At 38.6% G+C, this 18,393-nt stretch overlaps 1 protein-coding gene across 1 annotated transcript in view; it reads right to left on the reverse strand.

Moving 5' to 3' along the window:
* Positions 1-18,393, reverse strand: part of LOC109911043 (low-density lipoprotein receptor-related protein 1-like) — a 1,753,343-nt gene that overhangs the window by 280,465 nt on the left and 1,454,485 nt on the right. Inside the window, exons 44-49 of the mRNA XM_048599379.1 lie at positions 15,240-15,428; positions 13,829-13,954; positions 11,569-11,697; positions 2,754-2,873; positions 2,204-2,317; positions 1,782-1,931 (exon numbers count right to left, since the gene is read on the reverse strand). Of these exons, the coding sequence (XP_048455336.1) occupies positions 1,782-1,931; positions 2,204-2,317; positions 2,754-2,873; positions 11,569-11,697; positions 13,829-13,954; positions 15,240-15,428 (828 nt within the window). The remainder of the gene's footprint in view (positions 1-1,781; positions 1,932-2,203; positions 2,318-2,753; positions 2,874-11,568; positions 11,698-13,828; positions 13,955-15,239; positions 15,429-18,393) is intronic.

Here is an 18,393-nt window from a genome sequence, read left to right on the forward strand (position 1 = left end):
TTAGCTTTGCTAAAGAGTCTGTTCTGGGACCCATTTTCTAAATATGTCAATCATAATATGTTTAAAACAAGACATCACTTCTTCAGAATTTTCACAACCCCAATTCTCAAAGCACATCTATTTAATGTTCATACATTTCTTAATAATGCATTTACAGGATAGTCTCTGAGGCTCTTCATATAACCGGCTGCTCATTATTAATATGAATAGCTGCATGCTGTCATTCTCTTTGATGGCAGACAACAGCAATAACTTTCAGGTTTTAACAAGTATAAGACATTGTAGTATGCCCAAAAAATTGTAACAAACATACTTGACAGGTGAAAGTGGATTTCATTGCAGTAAACTAAATCACATTTTTAAAAGGAAAGTCACAAAATGTGATGATCAAAGTTAATATCAAGTTGTGTGAATGAAGTGTCCAGGAAGAGTATGCCAATTGACCAAGGAGGCACCACCTCATGCAGAAGAAGCAGTTCCATGTGAAGGGAATCGAGAGGACAGCACAAGTATTCCACAAATTGCAATGCATGCTGACAATACAATTTGCCAGGTACCAGTTCAGTGATGTCAGTAAAACTTTTGCTCCGTTGAGTTTCTTGATGGAAGAGAGGAGAATTGGAAGTGCGGTGTTGACAGAACGAGCTGGGTTTTAATGAGAGGGCAAAATTGGGTACATTTTTCTTGACATCTAAAAGCAGATTTTTTTAGTTTTGCCCTATTTACTTATCATGCTCATGATTATTCTCGTCAGACCAAGGAGGGCGTAATTCCACCCTTCGTTTAAGTAGCCAATATTGAAATAGATATAATGCACCCATTTTAAAATTCATGTTGTCAAATTGGAGCTTACATACAGCAAGCTTATAACTATTTTTCAAGATTCTACAAAGGCCATGTCATTGGTTTTCTCAGTGTTGCTGTAAACCTCCTAAGAACCAATAATTATATTTTTTTTCACTTACCCTAATTTGAAATGAGGAGGAGGAGCTCATACCTACCCCCTGCCTTCACAGGGATTGTTAACATTGTCATTAACATTAGCCACCAATATTTATAGTGCTCCAATGTGCTAAAATACCCCAAGGCGTTTAACAAAAGAGAAATCAGAGAAAAATTGACTCTGGGCCGAGAAAGGAAGAATTGGGATAAACAATGAGGAGGTTAGGTGCAAGGATAGAATATAAGCAGAGTCTTAAAAGAGGAATGAGAGATAGGAAGCTTTAGTAAAGAAACTACAGAGCTAAATGTCTTGGCGACTGAAAACAAAACATGCAATAATAGACACAGGAAATCTGGGATGCAGAATATGCATTTGCATTCCCTCCATTTGACTTGTAAACTAGTTCTTATGAAAGTTCATCGAAACAACATTCTGATTATTCTTCTCTACATATGTTGCCTTATCTGCTCAGCATTTCTAGCACTTTATGTTTTTGTTTAAATATTGGTAAAGAGGAGTTCCTGATTTTAACTGACATTGAAATGAACAAAAATGAAAATCAGGCTGGATATAAAATCTATTCAGCCAGTATACTGGCCATGCTGTGATGGTGAAATTTACCCCCAGGTAAAACAAAAAAAAATCAATATTTCTCATCAGTGGTGAGCAGCAGAATTATTTATCAGAATCTGATGGTGCATAGTAATAAAGCGCTAAAAATGTTACTGGTATAATTTCCTCAGTGTTGCCAGTGCTGGGGGGTTTATGATGATAAACTTTCAAGTCCTAATGTTCATCTGTTAATTTTATCTTAAATCAAATTACAAAGGATATTTACCTTGGCAATTTAATTCATCTGTGTAGTCACCGCAATCATTGGAACCATCACAAATCCATGATGGGAGGATGCAAAGAGAAGTGCTATTACATTTTATAAAATTTGTATCCTTGACTCCAACTCTATAGAAACCAGCACAGTCTGTGTTGCCTGAAGTAAAATTGATAGAAATTAATGAATCAAGATAAGTGTTGTTTGCACTTGATTAATAAAATACGTATTATATTTCACTACTTATTATTATCTACTTGATGCTTTCAGACAGTTTTTTTTTAATATTCAGGTAAGTTCATGAAGAGAAAACTGTAGTTTAGCAAATGATACCTTCCAGTTACATCTAATGGCCAATGAATTTGCACACACTTTCTGTGAAATGCCTACAGCAGAACTCACTGAAATGTTGCCAAAAGCTTACAACTTACCACAATCTGTTTCATCAGAAGCATCATTACAATCTATCACCTGGTTACACTGTGCTGATTTGACAATGCAAGTACCATCTCTGCAACGAAACTCAGCTGTGGTGCATGTAGAATCTGCAATACGTAGACAGGACATGACAGGACAGCATAGTTATGCTCATAAGTTAACTTTCAGTTACTCAAGTTACTTAATTTTTTAATGGTTGGAACATACAACATTCAGAAAATCCTGACTAATAACTTACTGGATTGCAAACTGTTTGGAATTAGTATAAGATTTTAATGCAGCAAAATGGGATGCAAGAGGTCAGGAATCCAATTGTGTAACTTTTGGAAGGTAACATTGGCAGCAAAGTATATCTTTCTTATCTGAAGGTACTGTTCTTGGGGAAAGGCAAATGGATTCTAATAACTCAGGAAGACATCCATCAGAAAAACAATTACTAAAGTCGTAATATAAATATTTAATTTATGCTAATTGAATGCTGACCAAGTTATTCAAAAGACTATCCAGTGCAAATAGGGCTGGCAACACCAACATAATACTTACTATTGCAAGATACTTCATCTGAGTTGTCAGCACAATCATCAACGCCATCACACCACTTTGCATTGGACACACAACGGCCATTGTAGCAATGCTTAAAGCCTTTTCGACAACTCCTGTTTGCTGATGCAAAGAAACCAGGGAAGCAAAAGTGAAAGAGTAAGATGATAAACTGATCACACTGATGGAAAATGTGTCTAATTAGACAATGCATCCAGTGATCAATATTACAAAGTTAGACAGTTGTTTAATTGGAATATTTCTCTTTTAACTTCACCAATCACACTTTGAATTATTTCCCTCAAGAAAACGGGAACTGTGTTTTTTGTCTGTGATCATTTCAAAATTCGGTGACTTAAAACTGCTCTCCCAATTTTCTTGTGCAACCAACTGCCCTATCTGCATTATTAGGTGGGGTTGGGGAGAGAATGTTTCCAATGAATTTGGATCTTTCTCCTCTTCTATGTAAATCTTAACCTCTTCACCCTTTTGTTTCTGGTCTGTGTTATGGCTGAAAATCTGACTTAATCAAATCACTCACTTTGATAAGCCTTCAAGTTAGTTGTAATTGATGACTGCTGGTAAATCTCCCTGGTTAATCTCTTTTTAGCCACTAACAGTGGCTTTCCTTTCATGAGTAGAAATCATGGGGTAAGTTAATAAAGTGTATTAGTTCCAATATTTTTCTCTCTCCCCACCCAAAAAATTGCATTATTGCATGTTAATACAGTTCTTCAAGTGGATTTCGTATATCATGAATCTATTTAAGTAGGACATTCAAATATGTTTTCATCCTGGTAGCCGTATACCATTCATAAATAAGGTTAATGTTCCTGCAAGAGCACTGATACTAATCGGCATCCCTTTCATGTTTTGACAGAGATTATGTTATTCAGTCGAGTTTGAGGATGTTCCTGGCAATTAAAACTCAATTACTTTCTGAATTAACCAACAGAATTACTGAAAGACCTTAACTGGAAGCAATTTTACAACAGCCTGGTGTCATGCAGGCAATAACTGTTACAAAATTGCAGTTGGGAAATCATAATATTGATTTCCAATTAATAGCTTTAACAAGGTGATAACATTTTAATTTTGGTGGATAGAGAAATAAAAGACTTGATTCACAGAGCGCATTAATAAACATCTGAGTCCTGCAAGCCAATAAATTGCTTTGGAGATGTAATTACTGTTGTGATATCAGCAATTGAAAGAGCCATAGTATACAAAGAGGATTTTAGAAAAAAAACAGTGAGATAAATGATCAGTTAATTTGCTTTTAGTAGTGGTTGAAAGGGAAATGTTAAACAAGACACCAGTAAAACCACCCACTTTCAGGTTTTTTTTAACCACATTACTTGGTTTACTTTCAGTACAGAATACCCATTCTCTGCAACCCTCAGCTCTCTTTATCACTTATGAAGCTTCTGTTCTGTCCTGGCAGGCCATCTACAATCTCCTGTTTACCTACCGCTGTCATATCTCTCTCTCCGGACTCCATCTCCATCTATCTGTTCACCACTAATTTCTCTGCACCCCTTCACTCATTCAAGACTAGCTCCCTCTGAACTGACTGGATTCTCAGACCCAATCCTGACTTTGTCATCAAGCCTTCTGACAAGGGTGGTGCTGTTGTTGTCTGGCGTACTCACCTCTACATTGCGGAGGCTGAGCAGCTCCCATCTCCCCTTGGACCATGACCCCACCATTGAGCATCAAGTGATTGTGTCCACGACTATCATCAACCTCATCTCGTCTGGGGATCTTCTCCTGAAATCCTCCCAGATCGTAGCCCTCCCAACCCCACTTCTACCTTCTCCACCCCAAAATCTGCAAACTGGGCAGACCCATTGGTTCTGCCTGGTGCTGCCCCACAGATCATATCTCTTCCTACTTTGACATGATTCTGTTCTCCCCTTGTTCAAACCCTCTCCAGCTATATCCACAATTCTTCTGATGCTTTACGTCAGTTTCAGAATTTTCAGTTTGCGGGCCCTAGCTGCCTCATCTTTACTATGGACATGCAATCCCTTTATACATCCATCATCAACCAGGTGGTCTCAGGGCTCTCCACGTTTTCCTAGAAAAAAGGACTGATCCGTTCCTAGGCACCACCAGCTTCCACTGTTTGGCTGAGCTCGTCCTCACCTTGGACAACCTCTCCTTTAACTCCTCACACTTTCTTCAGGTTGAAGTTGGCCATGGGTTGCTGTATGGTCCCCAGTTATGACTGTCTCTTTTTGGGGTACGTGGAACATTCCTTGTCAAGTACATCAATGATGTCACCATTTGCTGCTTCCCTTTCTTGTTCTGAACTGGAAAAAATTATTAATTTTGCTTCCAATTTCCACTCTGTTCTCACCTTTACCTGGATTATTTCTGACTCCTCCCTTCCCTTCGTCGACATCTCTGCTTCCATTTCCGGGATAGGCTGTCTATGGATATCCATTATAAATGCACCAATTCCTACAGTCTTCCTCAACCAAAGATTCTACTACCATGGTTGACAGGACTCTTAGCCATGTGCAAACCATTTCCCACACTTCTGTCCTCACCTCTTCTCTTCCCTCCCAAAAAAAATGATAGGGTCCCCCAGTCCTCAGTTACCATCCCATCAGCCTCCACATCCAAAGGATTGTGAGCCACCAATGGGATGCCGTAACCAGCATTCCACAGGTACTGTTCCATTCGGGACACCCTGGCCCACTCCTGCTCCATCCCGACCACTTCAGAAATGCATTTCTGAAGAAGGGTCTCGGCCTGAAACGTCAGCTTTCCTGCTCCTCTGATGCTGCTTGACCTGCTGTGTTCATCCAGCTCTACACCTTGTTGTCTCTGTTCTCACATAGGTTGCTTTTAGCACAGCCAACCCATTTTTGCCCATTCTCAGGCCTATTATCACATGAGAATACTGCCATCTGCAAGTTTCTTCCCAAGTAAAACACCACCGTAAGTTGTAATTGTATCACTGTTCTTTTATTGTCATGAGATTTAAATTCTGGAACTTCCTTTCCAGCCGTCCTGCAGCTCACCACCATCTTCTCATGGACAATTAGAGATCAGCACAAATTGCCAATAATGCTCACCACTCACATAAGAATAAAATAAATTGTTCTGAACGAAACAGCAAAGTGTATTAATGCAATTTATTAGTGTATAATGCAAGGCAGCAGGAGCTAAGCTGATGGGAGCAGATATACTTTTGTGTCCAGACCCTGATGGAAAACAGGGAGCAGGACATTACTAGGATCTCTAAGGCCTCATAAAAGCACTTCCATGATACAGGGTACCAAAGAGGGCTTGTGGGGATGTACAAGGCTTGGTTCATCAAGAAGTATACCAGAATGCATATCGTCTTTGTCAAGAAGTGTTGAGGAGACAAGTACACAAGACTCAGGGTGTTGCTTAAACTTTGAAGCTTATTATTTCAGGCATAAGAATAATGGCCAACACCATCATTGTACTCGTGAACTCAATTATGATGCAACATATGTATAGCAAGCTCAGTTTCTACTGTATTGTGATCTGAGCTGATGATAATCCTGGGTAAGTTAGGTTTCAGAATGGAACCTGGCTTGATAGACCATAAACTTAGTTTATTTTTAACTATGGGGCTCAGTTACTGAACGTATCCACAAGGAATTATCATTTACATCTAAACGATATTATTACTAGCCAACAAGATTGGAAAGAGTTCATCACAAACACCAGAAAAGGATTAAAACACAGACTATGCTTTTACCCAAGTAATGTGCTTACAAACACCCAATCCAACAAAAAGTTACTGCTATTTCCACACAAGGCTCAGACTGGCACAATTACAACTAGTTTACTTCTGTTCAAGTTCTGTGCATTCACCGAACACTTATATCTTTCAGCTGACATCTTTCACTGAGACGTGCAAAACAAACCCAAAATGAAGTAGCACAGTGGCTCAGTGGTTAGCACTGCTGCCTCACAGTGCCAGGAACCCGAGTTTGATTCTACCCATGGGTGACTGTGTAGAGGTTGCACATTCTGCCCATGTTTGCATGGGTTTCCTCTGGATGTTCTGGTTTCCTCCCACTGTCCAAAGATAGGGAAGGTTGGCTGCTGTTTGGAGGTCAGTTGGACTGGATGGGCTGAATGGCCTGCGTCCATACTATTGGGATTCTATGAACTAAGCTCACTGCTACTTTAATTCCAGAGCAAAAAAAAAAGTGTACCTAAACTCAATTTCCAGCAGTTTTACCAGGTTTCTTACTGGAGAGTTTAACATTTTGACCTCCATTGTCCAGCATATACAGACTGGCTGATACTCTTTTGGATTGTTTCATGTCTATGTGGATCCCTGTCATGAGACAACAGCTCAGAATTTTTTTCCTATCTCTTTAATGCTGCAAACTACAAACACCAATCTCTTCATTTCAATGCTTGTAAAACCTTATCAAAATGCAAGTAAAAAAAAGGCCTCTAGACTTCTCAGTGCAAAGCCCACAAGAACAATTTTAAAATAAAACTAAAACAATGTCTCCCTCTTCCTAACACACAAAATGCCAAATTAAACTTCAAGTTGTACAAATACAACATAAGCAGTTTCCAACCTAAATGTGGGGCTGAAGTAGAAGCTCAGACTGAAGTTATGTAAGGTAATCTTGCCACTATGCAAGCTCAAAATGTTGTCACTGTGGCTGTGAATTGCAGTGTGCAAAATGATTTTCAGGGCAGCCTAGCAAATTGTCCTCCAAAAGATTACTAGGATTGCTGAAGCACCACCACAATGGAGCAGCACTAACTCTATAGAGTGCAGACCTACTGTTCTCTCTGAAAAAGACAGCATCTGTTCTCCCACTACTGTTACTTCACCACACCCTTACTCTTGACTTCCAACCAGCCAGCACACACTGCTGAGATACATGCTAATAATGCATTCCAATATCTAAGGCTCAGAGCTGTTTGACATTGTCCTCCAGTGCCAGCTGCAGACCCCTTCACTGAAAGTCAGCAGCGTTCAACCACTGGGGCAGCACTACATTGAAGCAAATTACCAAGCAAAGACACAAGTATGACATGCAAAAATGCATGAATAATTCATTAAATTATGTAGGCAACATAAAATTATGTGATTTATCATTTTCATTTGGATCATTTTGTTTTATGTTTTCTTTTGCAATGCATATATTTCGATGCTTTGATGCTTGGTGACCAGGAAAAGGCGAAGTGTGAGGCAATAGGGAGTTGGTGTTGCAGCACTCAGATGACTTCTTCACACACAGCCCAGGTCAGGGATAAGAGTGGCTAAAGAGATTTTACAATTTCTTTTGGAGGCAATATAACTTATTAATGTCCTATTGACTTTTGGGAATTGAATTCCAGCTTTCATAAGCCTTTACAACTCATGAATCTTTTTTGCCAATCCTGTAAGGTCAAATCATTTTCTGAACGCTTTTTAAAAAAAATACGATGCATTTTAGTATGGTCTTCCTTTGGGTGTTTCTAACATTGTTGATGTTCAACTAAATTGTTGATGCTGAGCTAAAATGTTTTACATCAATAAATAATTCTAGCTTGAAAGATGATAGCCACTGCTGTTTCCATGTGGAACCTATTGTTCACCTGAACAACTAACATTGTGTGATATCAAATTTATGTCACCTTGTCATGTAGGTATATAACATTAAAGTCTGCTATCAAGGTTGTTTTTTGTTTGAAGCTGTAAAACATGTGGTTTGTCTTGGTTGTAAAATGCATCAGGAGATAGGCAGTTTATTTAATCTATGTGTAAATGAAATCATCTCATGTTAATTTTTATCTGCAGCTACACTGATGGGCAATAGTATGGCAGGAGTGATTGCGTTGCTTCAGGCACAAAAGTGCTTAGATGTCTGACATTTCAGACAATTTGCATTTGCTTATTTATTTGCATTTGCTTATTTATTTGCATTTGATGAGATTCGCTCATAATATTGCAATTAATCTTCAGGAAATGTTAAAACATTCATGTTTGAAACTGATGCAAACACTTTGATGCCCTATTTCTTCCATTCTTGACTACTGAAATAACATTTTTAAAGCTGAAACTGAAGCAGCTGCATTTGTTTACCTGAGTGAACATTCATCAGCAAAGAGTACATTGCCTTTTGTTATAATGAGGTGAGAAGGGGAGCTGGCTCACCAGTTTTTAACAATCACTCCTTTAGTCACATTTCAATTAAAAAATGTTCAGCGGAAAATGAAGCAGCCAATTACCAAGGCCTTCTTGAGTGAAAGAAAGAGGAATTTTATTACTTACTAATGATGTGGAAAAAAATAACAAAAATGCAACATCAAACATACACACACACACACACACATACACACAAGCACAGGTAATAAGTTTAAACGGGATACTGTCTGCTCTGGACAGGGAGAAACAGAAAGGACATGCAGTTAAAAGCGCTTAGGACCTGCAGCGTGTTAGATTTTAGACCTGTGTAAATAGTTCTTTAATTGTTGACATGTATCCACAGCCAGAAGAGACTGCAGATAACTTTGAATCCTTGGGAATTGATGGTATTACCAAGTTGCCTTTTCATCAGTCAATGCATTCCAAGATGCTTAGAGAAACAGGCAGGAAGAGAAAGTTTTAGCTCCTGTTTTGACTCCAAATTAATTTTCCCTCGACTTTGCTGCTCAAAAGCAACTGTTAAAATATAGTTGAGTGCATATTCGGCAGTCTAGCTCCATTGTCTTTCCAATATAGGGTAACATTTCATCTCCCAGTATGTGAAATTATCATACACATGAATTAAAGAGGAAATACAAACTTATTGAAGCTTATTCAGTTTTGATGTCTTTGGGAAAAAGAATGGTCACTTCAGCGCAGATAGCTGCATTTATTCCTAATAAGTTTCACAATACATACCCAATCTATAGATCAACAATGATAGCAATGGAAGCAGGTTATGTTTCTTTCTTTATAAAAGTTATTTTCATCCATGAAAGGTTTCAGGTATAACAATCAGATGAAAGAAATAAAAATTTGATAATCCATTCTTTCTGCTATTATAACGCTTTGAAGCAATAAATTTGAATAAAGCAACTAATGTTGGTATCTTTCTGCAGTTTCTTTCTTACTCTTCTCTTCAATTAATCCTGTTTTAATTTCATTTCCACTAATTTGCTGACCACTCTTTCACTGATGAAAGAATGGTTCTTCTTCTGAGGTACTTTCCCTTTGCAGCTGTCATTACCCGCAGTGCTGGCCTGTTTGCCCTTGCTATACATCTCCACATCTCATACTTGCCTTCCTTCTATAAAGTCCCTGAATGTGTTGTCACCTTTTAAATCTGCAAACTTGACATTTTAACCTTTCCAATGAGACTTCTGCCTCTGTTATAGTAATGAAGTAGCACTATTCAAAGTCAATAATGACATCCTTGTGGCAGTGACTTTGTTGCATTATCCCTCTCTAATTTCACAATTGTGATTCTCAATCCTCAATCTCATTGTAGACTTTGACGTAAGCAACATATTCTCCTTCTCCAATGGCTGTCCTCCATTGTCTAGTGCAATATGATAGCCCACTGGATTACCTGTGCGATGTGTCTATCACATGTTAATCCAGATACAAAGTAGGGTGACAGCCCAATGCAGTAAGAAGGAACACTCATTGGTCAGAGGTGGCATTTTAAAATACTAGATGGAGGCTCTGTTTGCCTTTTCAAGGAAATGAGAAACATTCTGTGGCACGGTCATGAAAAAAGGCTGGAATTTCTCCACTGTATCCTGCCCAGTATTTATCCCTCAACCACATTACTAAAACAAATTATATAATCATGAGCACTTTTCTGTTTACATAACCCATGTGTTATGAACAAATTGGCTTCTGTATCTCATATTACAACATTGAATGCGCTTCAAAAACAACCACATTGCCTGGAAAATGCTTTGGGATATCATAACTTTGGGAAAGGTGTCATTTGAAGACAAGTTGTAAATAAAAATGTCAGTTGTAGAAACGTTGGGCCTCCCATTTTGACAGAAATGAAATATTTTTTGCAGAGTATTGTATAAATGGTCTTCACGTACAAAATGCATGGGAAAATTAATTAATTATACTTTTATTTTCTTACTAATGGTGTAATAATTTAAGATCAGAAGTCACACAACACCAGGTTATAGTCCAACATGTTTATTTGAAATCACAAGCTTTTGGAGTACTGCTCCTTCATCAGGGAATGAAGCAGCAGCGCTCCAAAAGCTTGTGATTTCAAATAAACTTGTTGGACGATAACCTGGTGACGTGTGACTTCTGATCTTGTCCACTCCAGTCGAACACTGGCAACTCCTTATCAAGGCAATAATTTATCAATTACATGTTGTCTATAATGAATATGGAGTGTTTTTTTTATTATAACCATATTATTAGACCATGTCACACCTTCAATTCATACCCCATGTTCCAATATTTGTATGCGAGTTTAGTTACAATATAAAGGAATAAGCTCTTATTTGAGATGCTAGGTTTGATAAATGACAACAGAGGCTAACTTTGATAGCATTCAGTACATGGGACCAAGACAAGAGAGGGGTGATTTTATGATTTACAAACATGTCATAGATTGCAGAAAAGTCACTTCTGAAAATCTAGCCTCCAGTGATTATTTGTCTTGGTTACTGATAGAATTTTGAGAGTGTAAAAGCCAACATCTACTTGCACACATTTTCTACCAAATAGAACAGATTTTCTGAAGAAGGGTCTAGGCCCGAAACATCAGCTTTCCTGCTCCTCTGATGCTGCTTGGCCTGCTGTGTTCATCCAGCTCTACACCTTGTTATTTCAGAACAGATTACTTACCACAATATGATTGCTTTTCATCGGATTTATCTTTGCAGTGAACAATTCCATCGCATGTCAAATGGTATCCAATACAGTCTTTGTTCCCACATTCAAATTCAGTGTGAATGTTGCAAGATGAGTTTGCGGCTGAAACAAATGTCAACATTTGTTTTTAAGAGCAAATCATATTGGTACAAAATATTCCTTTGCTTGCAAAAAGACCAAGAGTAAATGGTTTCTATATTTTGTAATTTTTTACATACTTGGACTTTGAAAATAGGTAGCTGTAGTCCCGGATTGAATCAGGTAGTTTCCACCTCTTCCTTGTTTCCTTATCTAGATAACCTTGTTCAGCTTGGCAAACTCACCCACTAAAAATCCTTAAGCTAAGACTTCATTTCAAACATTGACTTTAAATTAGCTTCTACATATGAGATTGGATCTGCTCCCCTTTCTGTTGTTAAGTTCTGCGTTTCAAGAATGTAAAGTGCTAACATGTGGAACATACCAACCAGACCCGAAACGTTAACACTGATTTTTTCTTCACAAATGCTGCCAGACCTGCTGAGCTTTTCCAGCAACTTCTGTTTTTGTTTGTTATAACAGCCGAGAAACCATACTGTGTGATAAAAGCTTCGAAATTTTTATATATTTGTATGTAATCACATACAATGAACAGAGTGAGCGCAGTCTGTGTCCCGGAGCGGGGAGCAGAACGCGCACAGGCCGAGTACCGGAGCGGGGAGCAGAGTGCACAGGCTGAGTGCCAGAGTGGGGAGCAGAGTGCACAGGCCGAGTGCTGGAGCGGGGAGCAGAGTGCACAGGCTGAGTGCCGGAGCGGGGAGCAGAGTGCACAGGCCGAGTGCCGGAGTGGGGAGCAGAGTGCACAGGCCGAGTGCCGGAGCTTGGAGCAGAGTGCACAGGCCGAGTGCCGGAGCGTGGAGCAGAGTGCACAGGCCAAGTCCCAAAGCGGGAGCAGACCAAGCACGGGTCAGGTTCCAGAGCGGCAGCAAAGCGAGTCCTGGATGGAGGCCAACGTATAGAGGTAACATTGCCTCGTGTTCTGAAGCCCGGCGGGCACAGACTCATGTTAGAAAAGGAGTAGAGCTTCTAAAACTTGAGTACTTTGTAGTCATTTTTATTATCATCCTGGCCTTTTTAATCTCTATTCCCATGCTTACCTTCTTTTTCATTCTGTAACAACATCTAAAGCATCTATACCTCGGTACTCAGTACCTAAGGTGACACTGAGAGGTGACATTGCAAACTTTTAACTGCACTCATTGAGTGCATGTGACAAAAAATGTTACTCTATGCCATTCCATTGTATTTCCCCAGAGTAATTTCATGCAAGTATATTCTTTCAGCCCATGGGAGCTGACAGCTGGTGACCTCTTGAATGTTTTAAGTCTTTGTACACCGATTTAGCACAAGATCTGGGCCCTCATTGATAATAGTACGGCACCAGATGTATGAAATTAAAACTATTTGATCTTTAGAAGTAACCGAATCAGGCAGAATTGTAAGAGGTAAATTAGAAGTTGAAGCAGAAAAATCTTTAGTTTACTAACCACAGTTTTGAGATAAAATCAACATCCCCATACACCTACTCCATAACATCTTCAACATGTTAAGTTCAAACAAAACCAACAGAACCAAAAATATGCCTAAGAATGTCAAGAAAGCCTCAGAAGGCTAAAGAAATTTGGCATATCCACAATGTCTCTTACCAATTTTTATAGATGCACCATACAAAGATCCAACTTGAATGTTAGCTAGCTTACCAAGAACCATAAGGGAATTGCGAACACAGCCCAGTCCATCAAGAAAACCAGGCTTCCATCCATTCACTCCGTCTACACTTCCTGCTGCCTCGGGAAAGTGGCCAACCTAATCAAAGACCCCTCCCAATTTGGATATACTCTCTTCCATCGGACAGAAGATAAAAAAAATTTAAAAACACATACCAGCAGATTCAAGAACAGCTTCTTCCCTGCAGTTATCAGATTGATGAATGGACCTTTCATAGATGAGAGTTGATCTTTCTCTGCACCTTCTCTGTCACTGTAACACTATCTTCCGCATTCTGTTCCATTACCCTGATATACTTATGTAAGGTATGATATCTCCGCATAGCACACAAAACAATACATTTCACTGTGACAATAATAAATCAAATGAAACCAAGATGCTCATGACATACTACATTATCTTAATAGACTGTTAATAGCCAAAATTGTTCAATCTTTTGGCATAGGTGTGGGAAAATTCAACTTACGAACACATCTGTTGTCATCTAACAGTATTCGTTCTCCTCTACAAGAACAATTTACTTGACCATCGACAGTCAACAAGCAAAGGTCATGGCAACCCCCATTCATTATCTTGCATGGAGACAGTTCACCTAGTTTAAAAGGAATGATTTCCTGTCACTATTGAAATATGTCGTTATTAATAAGCAAAACAAGTCTCATTCAGAGCTCCTTCACAATTTGCTATTAAAGAAGCTTACCAAAAATAAAGCATTAAAACCTCTAGATTCTACCGATCAATAACAATAATCCCAGAGATTATTCAAAAGAACTTTATATTTTGGTAATATTTAAAAATTTCCAGGTTCCTTCCCAAAATGCTGGAAACATTTTTAATGTGGCTTTGCAACAGACTGCAATTACAGGTAAATAGGTGTAACTGTGAAGTCCACTAACATGAGATGAAATCTTGAATCTAACATAAACCTTTTCCATACATGCACCCAAGTTATATCAACAGTTTACCTAAACTACTTTGTGCATATACAAGCTATTTAATTGGAATAATCATTCATTTTTGATATGCTGAAATTAATATTGATGTTAAGATTTTGACATTTACCAATAAGTAGTCAGTTTTAGAGTACAATTCCTGCTCAAAACAACTATGCAAACTATATGCAATTACTCATTCCTTATTTTAGATGTCTAAAATTTGAACTTTGATTTTAGTAATAGAACTTATGTATGTTTCAGTCTGCAAATATATAAATCAGCAACACAAGTTCTCAAAATCACGGACAAATGTTTTAGCTGTTAACTGCATTGTTATGGTTTCAAAAAACTATCTTCTACCGGGAATCTGCTCAGTTCTTTTTCTCAGATAGATTACATTTTTTTTTTGACGTTACTTGTTTTAAGTTATGTGCTTTAAAACAAATTAAGGTGTTATTGTCACTGATCAAGTAAAACATGAATAAAAGCATATTCCAGATTTCTTTTGCATCAACTAAACCCAAAAAGTCACAAATACTGCAAGTAGTGCATGGAAATGTTCACATTCTGGAAAGCTGTTCTGAAGTACGGACAAAATTGGAATCAACTGTCATTACAAGAACCTACTAGTTAGGAGCAGGATGAGGCATTCATGGCTGTTTTCTCCATGTAATAAGATTATGGCTGATGTGATTGTGCATTCAACTCCACTTTCCGTCCTAACCCCGCTAAGTAAATACTGATTAAATATGTCAAAGTGTGAGATGCCCACCTCTGGCATGATTTCTAGTAGGTTCTTAACATCAACTTTAAAGAAATTGAAACAACCCATCAATACTACAAAGAGCAAGTAAATAATGTTATGGAAAGTATAAACACATTCAATTACCATTTGGGGAAAAAAAAAGACACCCAAGCGTCAGCATATTTAATGCAACTTACAGTTGTTGGTATCATTAGATACAACCATAATTCCCATAGGTTGATGTGTGGTATCCGAACGTAGCACTTTAACATCTCCTCCTGTGTACTTATCACAACGCATTACAGATCTCTGCATCCAGTCTGTCCAGAAGATGTAATCACCATAAATAGCTAAGCCAAAGAAAGTGCCTGGTCCAGATTTCAGAACTACCTGTGTATTGGAAACACAAGAGGGAGAAAGAAATTAAAAACTATTTCTTGGCTACAGATGAGTTATGAGAATGAAAATCATTGTAGAGCTAATGTTATGGACTGATCTGTTCAAAAAGCATTGGTAGTTGGGAAACATATTCCTTCTTGTAGTTATTGCTCAGTAATTTTCAACGAGTTATAAAATTGTTCAAAACAGAAATATGCCATTTAGTCTAAATGATCCATCCCGGGGTAGAAATTGATACCTTTGACATCACTGAAGAACATCACAGAGGCTGCATAGGCAGCAACCTTCAATCCTCCATGTTCAAAATGTGGAGGTGCCAGTGTTGGACTGGGTTGGACAAGGTCAGAAGTCACATGACACCAGGTTATAGTCCAACAGGTTTATTTGAAATCACAAGCTTTTGGAGCGCTGCTGCTTCATTCCCTGATGAAGGAGCAGTACTCCAAAAGCTTGTGATTTCAAATAAACTTGTTGGAATATAACCTGGTGCCATGTGACTTATGACCACTTCTAAAAGAAATTACATATTCAAAAACATTTTCTCCCCATTTCCCACACTCTGCTTTTCACACACATTAACTCCCATCCTCTGCAGTTGACATTTATCTGTAATAGAAACAGAAAGTGCTGGGGAAATTCAGCAGGTTGGGTATCTGTGGAGAGAAAAACAGAATTAATGTTTTGAGTCTGATATGACTCTTCTTTGGGACATTTCTGTATTTGTGTTAACTATTTTAATACAGTAAAACCTAATTGATATTTTTATGTTGTAAGAACCAGCTGTGGTTGAATGTAATTAATTGTCACGGAGATACAGTAGTCTCCACATAAGTACGATTTTATCTAACTTGATAACATTGGTAATTGGTTATTTTCTGCTTAATTATACTCTAAATGATGATTGAATAACTGGTAGTTGCAACAAACAAATAGTTTTAATAACAGAAATTCTACTTCTTTGTTTATTAGAATGTTCTATTGCCATTTGTTTTGAAGCCTAATTCATCATTTAGTACACAGTATTGTGTAATGATAAAAATGCTGGAAATGCTCTCGTTAGTCATTCATTCTAAGACCTTAAGATGAACTTCAAATGGCAAATTTTAATGAGTTGGTGGTTATAGAAAGAGGCATGTCATGAAAATAAGTTCAATTACTCTTTGTGCACTAAACAATGATTAATGGAATTCAGAACAATTATTATCAATGATTAATCAGTCTTAATCATCACAAATTACACTCTTAATCAATGCTGAACTATAATTTATAATTACTCTGAGTGAATCAAAGTAATAGAGATTTTACAATATCAGCAGTGATATAGAAAAATGAAAAATGGGTCAGTTTACTGATAGTTTGTGGTACAGAATATTCTGAAACAAAGAGATTTGGTGTTTGTCAAAATGAAATGGTAAAAATAAGAATTATGCAGTCCACTGACTGGTGGAAGGTCACAGGTGACAATGAATGAGAGAATGTCACATATAGAAGCCCAGTCGTGATTTTGTTTTGTCTGTAGTGTCTTGTTACACCTGAAGTGTTAAGTACAAAGAACATGGGCCAGAAATGGTAAATAATTGGAAAAGAAAACAAGTGAGAGGACTGGAAGGAACACGTGGGAAGTTACTTTCTGCAATTACATATTGTTCAATGAGAAAGAAAGTGCTTCTATGTGTGACAAAGAAACATTTAGTTCACCCTTAATTTCACTTTCATGGCATTTATTATGACATAGCGCAGCACGCTGAGGATTGCAATGGTATGAAATCATTCTGCAGCCTCTCTTTCCCTGTGACCTCCATAATCGAGGAAGATAAAAACCATAATTTCATGAGAACAGCATCACCTCCAGATACTCTTCCAATCTGTGCACCAACCTGACTAAGAAATATAACACTGCTCATTCACTGCTGCTGGATCAATATGCTCCAGTTCCTATTTAGTGCTAATATGAACACTGGAAGTGAAAATTGCCACAGTCTCAGAAGATTACAGACAGATCTCTCATTAGAGATGGACAGAGAGAGAGAGAGAGACCACTGATGGTGTTTTTAACTTGAGGATTGACATATCTCAGGCAAAGAAACAGGGCCTTCGCAATAACCTCAGCGGGTACAGGAATTGAACCCACGTTACGTCACACCAGCCATCCAGCCACCTGAGCAAACTGATAGTGGCACTCTATCATGGCAACGACTGTAACAGTTTGAAGAGGTGTCCCATCAACATCTCGGAGGTGCCTAATTAATGGAAACTTCTCAGCACCATCCACATTCTGAGAACAAAATTAAATTGAACTCCCAATCTTAGCTGGTAAACGCCCAGCTGATTATCTAAGTCGGCCTTATAGCTTGCTTCTTCGTAACTTGCCTCAAATTGGGATTTTAGATATGATGGTTAGCTGCCCCCTTTTATTCAGTGGACTGTCGCTCAAAGTCCCTGTCCACTAGTGAGAAACATCTCTGGCAGTGGGAATGCATTGGGGAAATGCCCCCACACAACTCCCAGTCACAACATACTGTAAGCAGGCTGGAGTGTTGTTGGGTCCGATTTCCACCACACACTGGGGAGGAAGCTCCACCTTCCAGAGCTGCCAGCTATTCTGAATCTGCATAGCATGAGACCTCTGCAGTGGGAGCTGCTGGGTCTGTGGGCAGTGCATCAAGGAGGCCCAATGGATTCTGGGCTGAGGTAAGCCGGGACTAACGGATGGAAGTGTTTTTAAAGAGGGAGGTAAAGGAATAGATCTTGAAGTACAGGCAGGTAGGAGGGACAAGGTGGGTACTATTGCCTCAAGGGGGAGCCATAGATGACAAAGGACACTCTCCACCCATTATTATAGGGTGAGCAGGCTAATGTTTGGGTCAACAGAGATAACAAGGTGTAGAGCTGGATGAACACAGCAGGCCAAGCAGCATCAGAGGAGCAGGAAGGCTGACGTTTCGGGCCTAG

This window comes from Rhincodon typus, chromosome 7 (genome assembly GCF_021869965.1).
Source record: "Rhincodon typus isolate 14 chromosome 7, sRhiTyp1.1, whole genome shotgun sequence".
NCBI classification, from domain to species: Eukaryota; Metazoa; Chordata; class Chondrichthyes; order Orectolobiformes; family Rhincodontidae; genus Rhincodon; species Rhincodon typus.